The sequence below is a fragment of the Poecilia latipinna genome, unplaced genomic scaffold, assembly GCF_001443285.1.
Source record: "Poecilia latipinna isolate Pla-1442-1.1 unplaced genomic scaffold, P_latipinna-1.0 Scaffold256, whole genome shotgun sequence".
Classification (NCBI taxonomy): domain Eukaryota; kingdom Metazoa; phylum Chordata; class Actinopteri; order Cyprinodontiformes; family Poeciliidae; genus Poecilia; species Poecilia latipinna.
In genome coordinates this window covers 421,635-431,466 of record NW_015112872.1, presented here as the reverse complement: position 1 = coordinate 431,466, position 9,832 = coordinate 421,635, and the positions used below count along the sequence as shown (strand labels likewise).

Genomic DNA, 9,832 nt, shown 5'->3' with positions numbered 1-9,832 from the left:
TGTAAAAAAAAAAACCAGAAACCCCAAAAAGGAAGAGAAAAAACCGCGGGGGCCCAAGGGGGGGGGGGGGGGGGGAACAAAACAAAAAACAAACTCACTTTAAGACGAAATAAATAAAGCCGAAACGGGCCGCTCTGCTCTGCGCCGCACGATACGATGTTACGGACACGAGAAGCGGCCACGCAGACCCCGAGAAAGCCCGTCAAACCAGCGTCACGACAACAGAGCTCGACTGAGCCAAACCAGTCGGCTTGAAGAAGTGTGGCTCAGTAAGTTAAGTGCGAGTCAGGCTAACTGCTTCTAGCGTCTAAATCAGGAAAAAGCTCAGCTCAGCTCTGCTACGTCTCTGCCAACAAACACCGGTGCGGTTAAAATCCTGGTGAAATAGGTCGCAATGCCGACATCGTCCAGATCCCTCCATACGTCTGCGTTACGACAACTGGCCAAAGGTGCCAGTTTATCAATTACAGCATGAAGCCGAGAGACATAAATCGCATAAAAATCCTGATGCATTGTTTTGAAGAATGGGTGCTTCTTTTTCCTCCCTCCATGATTTCGAATTAGCGTAAGGAGCAAATCTAAATTTTAACTTACAACGTAGCCATTTTGAAAAGCAGTATCGTGTGGCATCAGGATAAATAGAAATGTTTATACGCAACTTTAACATGGTGTCCACATGAAGGGTCTGTCTCAAGGCTGTAATAGAGCTGGTATTTTCTAGGTAAATGTTTGTAGAGAGCTAAAATCTTCTTCATGTCTTGTGTTGTTGACAGGCTATTCGTTGCAGTCGGAGCTCAAATGTATCTGCCTTATGTTAAGAGCCCTCAGTTTTCCTCTATGACGACCGTGAGAGAGCAATGCCACTTTCCACCTTGTGCTTCACACTTCTCCATGAACCAATTTGCGGTTGGCCTCAGTTCGGGTTACCGAAGCTCAACCCTGCTTCAGGGAGCAGAGGCGCTGCCTGCAATTTATCTCTTAAAATATTCTTTTGACTTCTCTCCAGTTCTCCAGCATTCCCAGTCTTTGGTTCGGAGCAACAGCTTTTCTCTCTTTCCCATTTATTTTTGCTGAGCTGCTTTCATGTGCTGTCTTTATTCCTCTTCTCTTTTCTGTTTTTTTTTTTCCTTTTTTTTTTTGTCCCCTGGTTCTTTCTCCTCAGTGCTGCAGGAGGAAGTTGGTCGCCATGTTAATGTCGTTATTTGAAGCTCTGAGGGCCTCGAGGGCGTCGATTCTGGAAAAGCCCATTTCCACTAACCGGGCAACCTGTGGAAAGTTGCACAGTTAGAGCGGGACGCCAATAAAACTGGCAGTCATTTTGACACAGATCAGGCAGGACGTCGGGTTTTTCTGCGCCACCTGTTCCTCTGCAACAGGAGAGTTTTCCAGTAATGGAGGCTGTGTGGACTGGTGTGTCTGGGCCTCAGGGTGGGGTTGGACTGGAGGTCTGTTCTGTCCTCTGTGTCTCAGAGAGGGAAATAACCTGGTCCACTGAAGTAGCCCACCCTGGCATAATCAGACAAACCAAAATGTAATGTCAGGTGGAAATTTTGGTATTTTAAGGGGGGGAAAAAATGACAAAAATTCATAAAAGTAGTAAAAAAAAAATAGCAAAAGAAGAATTCATAGAAATAGTAAAAAAATAAATAAAAAATAGCAAAAGAAGGCAAAACATTTTTTTTTTTACTAAATCAGATTCTTTCAGTAAAAAAACAAAACAAAAAACTTCTGAAATTTTAGCAGAAACTGCAGATGTGCGTCTGTGTCTGGTGATTTTTTTTTTATTAAAACATGTTTGTTCTTCCTTCAGTGAAGCTACTCGCAGTGGGTAGAGAATACAGAAATGTTACTCATGTAAGATTGGATATACTTTATAATAAAGTTACTCAAGTAAAAGTAAAAAGTACAGCATAGTAAAAATACTCATAAAAGTAATTTTTTTCAAAAAAGTTACTCCATCTCCTGGTGTGTGTGTGTGTGTGTGTGTGTGTGTGTGTGTGTGTGGGTGTGTGTGTGTGTGTGTGCGTGTGTGTGTGTGAGTCTACCTGTGGCTGACGTCTGACGTTCCTCCGGGCCTCGTTGTACTGGGCCAGTAGCAGCTGCTGGTCGAGCAGATCCATTCTCTGCTGCCTCTGGATGTCCAGAGTGGCTCCCATCCCCAGCGGCGTCTCATCGTTGGGCTGGGAACCTGGAGAATCACAGGCGTGAACAACTTTCATAGAAACACGTTTTGCTAAGAGCTGCGCACGATAGCGGGAACGTTGCGAGGATGAAACGCAGAGCCGCTTTGTTGTTTATGTTTTGAAACAATGCTTTGCTACGTACTATAACTTTAATAACTTGCAAAAACTTTTTTTTGGTGTTGTTTCTAAATGGGACCTTCATGCTTAATCATAAATGTGACAAATTATCAGAAAAACAGAACCTGACAAAACAAATGACATTTAATCTTTTAAGTGCAACAAAATATTGTAGCATTACAATGTAGTAATAACTGAACCTAAACACTTTGGGACCATTTTACTTTAGTTACAGCCAGCACTTGGTGATCAAGTAGCAACTAATCTTAGACGCAACACAATAGACCCAAATAAGACCCACAATGGTCATCAGCAGATTTTATGATGGTGTTTAAAAGTATCCCCATATTTTTTTAGCTGTTTTCTGATGTTGGACTCCAACGATGTTACCCAATGTAATCTCTTGCTCGACACGCAGCATGTACCACGGTCTTTGGATACAAACTTTTTACACTGAGTGCATCTGCTATTTATAAAATTATCTTTCCAAACGTAAGCAGAAAGTTCAATAGGTGTCCCACAAGGTTGTGTGCTAGACATTGTATTGGCAAAGTATTGATTATTTCCTGTTTTGACAATACTGTTACTTTCCGTTTTGGTTTTGAAACAGGTCTCTCTTGAAATTGAACTCCTGTGAAACGTACCTGCGTAAATTATGGCAAAATAAAAAAAAAAAAAAAAAAAAAAAAAGAGGTCGTGACTTAATAGTGTTGTTACCATTTCTCTATGATTTTATGGCTTTAAAACACTTCCTGTAACAAAACTCTTAAGGAATGGTTTCCTATCCTAATAATTAGCGATTGGACTCACTGGAGAAGAGCGGCTCCAGAATGTACTTTCCAGCAGAAGATACCCAGACAGGGACAAAGAAGACCTTCTGCAACCAGAGAGCATTGGAGTGGTATAATCCTCCCGAGATCTGAAAAGCACACATATGAACCGAGAAGACAAAAACTCTAATTCGTGCCAATACAACCGTCTCAGGAATTTCATAATGCTTACATGGGCTAAGAGATCATGAAAAACACAAAGTATGAGTTGCAAAATGGGATAATGTCGGATTTGCAATGAAACGTTGCATACAGACTGAAAACTGTTGCAATAAGGAAGATTACCTGGCTTAATGCTACCTTCTGATGCAAAAGTTCTTTTTTTTTTTCTTTTTTCCCCAACTTAAACATGACAAAATCGTGCTGAAATTTTGAGACCTTCCTGCTTCTTTAGTCTGAAAGAGAGTCGCTAAGACCTAAAACACTTCTGAGCATACTGCCTCGTAATCCCTTCGTCTCATTTTAAAGGCACAGTAAAGAACAGAACGATCACTAACCAGTCCACTGAGTGCAAGGAGCCACATGAAGGGACTGGAAGTCAGCAGCTGCAACAGAGAACATTTCAAAGAGAAAAATAAAAAAAAAAAAAAAAGGTTCTGCTGATTGGAAACTTTTAGTTGTTAAGAACTCATCCACAGGGCAAGTGAATTGTTCATGTACAGACTCTAAATGTGGGCTCACCTGCAGGCCCACTATGTAAACCAGAGTCTTGTTGGTGATGTGGATGTGTCCCAGGACCTGAGTGACTGGCATTCTGGGGATCGACTGGTAGAAAGGCACAAACAGAGAGAAGACCGGAGCGAGCCTGTGGATGGAAAACATGAAGGAGTCAAGATCATCCAAGAAGGACTAAAAGCTAATGTATCAATTTTACCAAATAAGGCTTAATAATTTAACTGTCAAAGAACTCTAAATTTGGTGTTGACAGAGATGTGGTTTAATCATTACTTATTTGTTAAAAATAAAGGATTTTCCGCCTATATTTAATAGAATATAAACATGTTTATTAAATATTCCAAAAACATATACAGATTTTTTAAACAGACCTTCAAAACTCCTAAAAGCAACAACAAAATGACTTTTACATGCAGAAATATGCAGTGGACCAGCCTTCTACTCACAGTCCGGCTGGTAGTTCCTCCACTTCATGTTCAAACAGGAACTGGAAGGCCTGGGCCAGAAGGAAGTCCACCAGAGAAGAGAGAAACCAAGTGCCCAGCAGGAAGGACTGGAAGTACAATAAGAAACATTTACAATAAGCAGAATAACACACTTTGCGCAAAACCAACGGAGGTATGATAAAATAGGCGACGCTTTGTGGAAGTGAAAACGTTCTCTTCCTTTGAAAGTCGTTAATGACAGACAGACTGGATGGTGATCAAATACGCTTCCTTTATGATTAGAATGGAAATGTTCTGCTTTTTCAGTAATTTTGTTATTACAGTAAATAAATTTAAAAAAAGGCACAGTACTGTGAATATCCACAGATAGATTTTCTGTTTTTTTCATATTTGAATGTTTCAGATCATCAAATACATTTTAATATCAAAGACAATTTGAGCAAATATGAGGATTTTGTGTTTGTTTGTTTAATGAAAGAAGCCATGCAATTTGGCAACATGTTAGAATATAATTAACTCTGACTAACCAAACATAATCCTGAATACTCCCAAATCAAGAAATCCTTCAAATACGACCAGTCAGACAACAAAGTAGGCGGCAAGAACTGAAATAGCAACATGTCATCCCGGATCTAAAGACATCAGTAAGGGCTGCAAGGCTATTTTTTTAGGATTTTCTAGTGAACCAGAGTGAGAGTAATTGCCTACGGTGGTGAACTCGACTATGGCCTCTCACCTGGAAGGCCACGAAAGAACCCAGAACATCTGATGATCTGCACTCACTTTAGTTAATATCATTGTTCATGATTCCATTCCAACAGAGAGAATGGGCAAAAATCACATCAATGGAAAAGTTCCTAACCCAAACCCAACGGCTGACCAAAGGCATTTGCAACAAAAACGTCTTAATGATCCCCAAACCTTTGGGGGGGGGAAAAAAAATCGGAAAATCCTTTTTGGACTGACAGAACAAAACAGGAACTGTTTGGAGGGTGAGCCATGATAGCTAGCGTCAAACAAACACAGAATTTCAGAAAAAACATAATATCAACAAAAGACGTGGTGGTGATAGTGTGATGGTCTGAGGCTACTTGGCATGAGGACCTAGTTTGTGATCGTAAGCCCGAGTACAAGTGGGTTATGCAGCAGCACAATGCAGAATGATCCAAAGCTGCCACTACAGGCAATATTCAGGCCTACTATTAATACTTACAGCAAACTTCCTGGTACCAAACCTCCTCTCAAAGATTCGAAAGTTGTAAATCAGCAGGCTGCTGCAGAAGGAGTCCTTCACGTCCAGACAGATCAACCTGCCGCACAACAACCTCCAAACCTGCAGCACACAGAGGAGCAGAGCTCCTTAAACCCCCAACGAATGTTTAATATCAAATAAAAAGCATTTTCACAGCATTCAAATGTATTTCCTGCTCAGGCGTCATTGCGTGGCTTACACTGTGACCCCTGAGCTCTAAAAAGGATCACACCCTTCCTATATTTACTCGAACCGTTTCGGCGATGCTCTTATTTTCAAGTTACAAAGTGCGTTAGGACAAACTACTTTATGTGCACAAAACTTTAAAACATGATCTAGCTACTTTTATTTTATTTTATTTAAAAAAGGTATGCCTAAATGTACATGTACAGAAAACTATACATCTGTAACAACTCAAGATATGAATATAAACCTAGTAGGTAGGTAGCGATAGCCACCTACTAGAAAGCCTGGTGATTTAATTAGCAAATGTTTGTTCTGCTGTTGACAGAAGACAAGACAGAGGAAGGCTTGTAATTATTGGGTGAAAACTGAACATCTGGCCTCTGGATGTCAGACATGCCTGGTGCTGATGTGCAACAGCCTGCAGGCTGTACACGAACATGTCCTGGTACTGTGGCAGCAGGGTGAGCATCACAGTCAGCCCATTGAGAACCAGCAGGAGGCCTTTACACAGAGGAGCCTTGTCTGGAGAAAAAAAAACACACACAAATACAAAACAAGAGTTTACGATTAAAACCACTAGTCCACCAGTTTATCTAAACATTCATTTAAACAAAAACACTTCCCCTAAATAGACGGGCTGTTTGAACAAGCGAGACGTATGATGTTTGATAAAAACACAAATCTGTTAACTGACAGATAACAGCCTGGAGTAAATGAATGACAACGGCATGCTAACACCAGTTAGCTTTCAACTAAGAGACGGTGACAGGGCTCAGTAGAAGCGGCACTTACACAGGCCCCGAGAGCCGGTGGTGGTAAACATGGTCTCCAGATGAGGGAAGGAACCCGGAGAAAGGTCGATAACTCCCGGACAAAGCGGAATTAACGCCTAAACACCGCAATAAAGTTGTTGCGATGATCCATGTTGCCACAATAAGGAAAAGGAGAGAGGAGGAAGGAATTTGCTACGGAAGCCGTAGAAGGGAAAAAAGGCATTCTTTGGAACGTTCGATTGAATGAAAGTCGTTGAACGGCAGAGGACGCTGCTGTACCATGTTGTGATTCTTCGTTTTTACCAACTTGACCTTTCAACTGTGTTCAGTCGGCACATTACGTTGAATAATAATTATCCATCAGATCTAATTAAATCATGTTTTTATTATAATTTGCAGTTTTACTTACTGGTTTATTACTGTTTTTAAAAGGGGTTTAACAAAGAAGCAGATCATTTTCGAATCCATTAATTTACCAGTTTTTAATGCCTGCCAGATCTCGTCTAGGATTGTTGTAGCTGTTATATCCAACAGTCGATAGACAAGAGGCAGGCAAGACCTTGGACAAATCATTTATCACTGGGGTACTACGGTGTGTTGTAAATGTATTCATATCCACTACACCCTTTCATGTTTTATTATATAAAACGGCAATGAATAGAATAGAATAGAATAGAATAGAATAGAATAGAAACAACTTTTATTGTCTTACGGTGGAGAAATTCAGGTGTAACAGAAGCATCATGACATGTAGGTTCCCACAAAAGTTCCCAAAGTGTGACAATATGATAGGGGCATATACCCATGATGTATACTTTTTTTTTTTATAATTATCCTAACAGATGACTATTCTCTCTCTCTCTCTCTGTCATTTTTCTGGCGCCTAACAATATGAAATAATTTTGGTAATCCAAACTGACACAAAGCAGCAACTGGCACAGTGACAGTGTGATGTAAAACACAACAGTGGTGATGCAAAAACCACCTATCGCTCCTACTAAGATCATTATTAAAAATTGTCAAGCAATGAGTGCCATCCCAACAGACTGCAAAAAAAAGTAGTCGAACAAAAGCTGCCTAAGATCACTTTGTTAAAATGTGTTGCTTTAGAAGGAGCAGAACCACAACAAAGGTGTAATATTCTGTGCAATAATCACTCAAAATGACAACTAAATCTACTAGGTATTTATATCGTACTCTTTCTGAAGTCTGTGTACCAAAATCTAAGTCACTACATTTTTTACAGATACCATTAGCTTGACTGTAATCATGCGCACACACTCATACACGCAAATGCTGGTCTCACAGATGCGCACATTTAGCGTCATCTGAAGGCAGGAGCTTGCTTCTCATTCATTCAACATCATGTTCCACATCAAAACAGCTAAAGTCTGTCTGCATTTAACTTTGTGTTTCATAGTGTGTTTATTTTATGACACCTTCAAAAAATTGTGTTAAGTGTAAACGTAAGAACAATAAAAATCTAAACGACTCCTGATTATCAGTGTGGTTAGTTTAGCAGCAGTAGGAATAATTGCTGCTTTTTTTTATTTATATAAAGCATTTAGATATTGTATAACTTTTTCTAAATTATTTTTTTTATTCAAATCATACCCATGGAAATATGAAACAATCAAAATACGACCCCATTTGTTACAAAAACAAAGATATAAACACAACACACTAAAAGCGAATGGAACAAATCCTGTTTTTTTTTTAAATATGATCAATACAAAGTTTTATGTTTCTTATTTTTTTATGTAATAATTTCCAGTCAATTACATTTTGTTACACTCCCAGAAAGGTTATAACGGAAACCTTCATATATGCAACATTTTTTTTTTTTATTTCAGTCTCTATTAGCAGACCTCCAACCCCCAGGCTGAGAGCTCCACTCGTCTAACGATGCGCGCCCTTCTCCTAGCTGGAATTTAGTGTAAGGTTCATGAGCATTTTATCAGGGCAGATCATGTGTCCAGATCGTTCTCCTGTTGAGTGCTCATTTTACCCATGATGCCACCCTGCTATTATCATTTAACCCATATCAGGGTATTCCATTGCCCTGAAGCCCAGATGTAATCATGTTTCATCTTTAGCCACGTTGTCGTTGACGGCCATTTGCGTATTATGATGTATTTATAACCGTGTGGCCGGCAGCGCAGGAAATGTTTTATGTCTTGAAGTCATGTGATTCACTGTCTGACAGAGGGGGTAACAGTGTTAATTGTCCTTAGGGTCTAAAGCAGGATATGGCTACAAAAAGTCCAGATTAATTACTTTTTCTTCTGGTCCTCTGGCCTAATGTGCACAGCGTCGTATCTCGTCAAGGGCCAGACTTCCTCTGCAGAGAGCCTGCTTTGTCTTTAAGTTCACTGGCTGCCGGTTTTACTCACATCAGTGTGTGTTCCCCGTTGCCAGGCTGTGCTCACTCCCTCAGCCAATTGATCTGGCGCGTATGTTTCGTCCAAGTACATTTGAAAAGATATGGCGAACAGCTGTCTAACAGTGTTGCGTTTCCCCATCATCCTGCAGATGCAGTTAAATTAGTTCCCATTGGTTAGTTCCCACCCATTAGGTCTATTTGGCTGCCTGTGGTCAGATGTGACTGCAAAGCAGAGCTCAGTAACAGCTTGCTAATTGTGTTTCAGACCTTCTCTGTCACTGATGTGGGAGTGAGGTTTAAAAAGGTTGCTTCGCCCCTGTTCTCAATCAAAGATAATCAGATTAAACAATGCGGAGATGTGTGTGTGTGTGTGTGCTTACCAATAAAGAGACTCCAGATTTGGAGACAGCCTTGACTCCTGCTGTTTGCTTTGTTCATTAAGGGGAGATGAGCAGATGGTTTGCTGGTCTGTTGTGCGGCGCACACACGCGGGCTCGCACAAACACACATGCAAATACACAAACGCGCATGAACTCGGGCCTGTCACCTTAGCTTTATCCTCCATTTATCTTTTCCATTACACATCTCTCAGCAGGACAAATCTGCTCGGTGAATTGTGAGAGATTTATGTGTGCGCTGGTGTTTGCGTGCGTGTGTGTGTGTGTGTGTGTGTGAGAGACGGAGAGATACAAGAGGACGGTGAAAGAGCGGAGAGCGGCGCTGAATGAAGTCAAATCTTTTTCAGCGAAAGACAGCCTCCGAGGTGGTCATCTGAAAAGCTGATGACTCATTCACATGCACGTTTCTGTGAATCATTGCTTTTCACCAGTCAGCCTCTGTGTAGTCAGGAGCGACGGCCTGCAGCAGAGGTATTGTTTCAGTGCTGCTTCCCAGCTTATCTGTCCGTGTCCAGGAAATGGCACATTGCAAATGTAGACAAGACTGCATGAGTAAAACCTAAAAGACCCCCCCCCCCCCCCCCCCCCC

General features: G+C 40.9%; 1 protein-coding gene across 1 annotated transcript; it reads right to left on the bottom strand.

The window, feature by feature from the left end:
• Positions 1 to 989: 989 nt before the first annotated feature.
• On the bottom strand, positions 990 to 6,752 carry ubac2 (UBA domain containing 2). The gene is made up of 10 exons (XM_015033072.1): positions 6,482 to 6,752; positions 6,087 to 6,211; positions 5,465 to 5,584; positions 4,252 to 4,358; positions 3,812 to 3,935; positions 3,628 to 3,675; positions 3,111 to 3,219; positions 2,046 to 2,188; positions 1,360 to 1,506; positions 990 to 1,266 (listed from the first exon to the last, which is right to left on the bottom strand). Exons 1-10 carry the CDS (start codon positions 6,510 to 6,512, stop codon positions 1,159 to 1,161), a joined length of 1,062 nt encoding a protein of 353 aa, XP_014888558.1. The 5' UTR covers positions 6,513 to 6,752; the 3' UTR covers positions 990 to 1,158.
• Between the last annotated feature and the right edge of the window lie 3,080 nt (positions 6,753 to 9,832).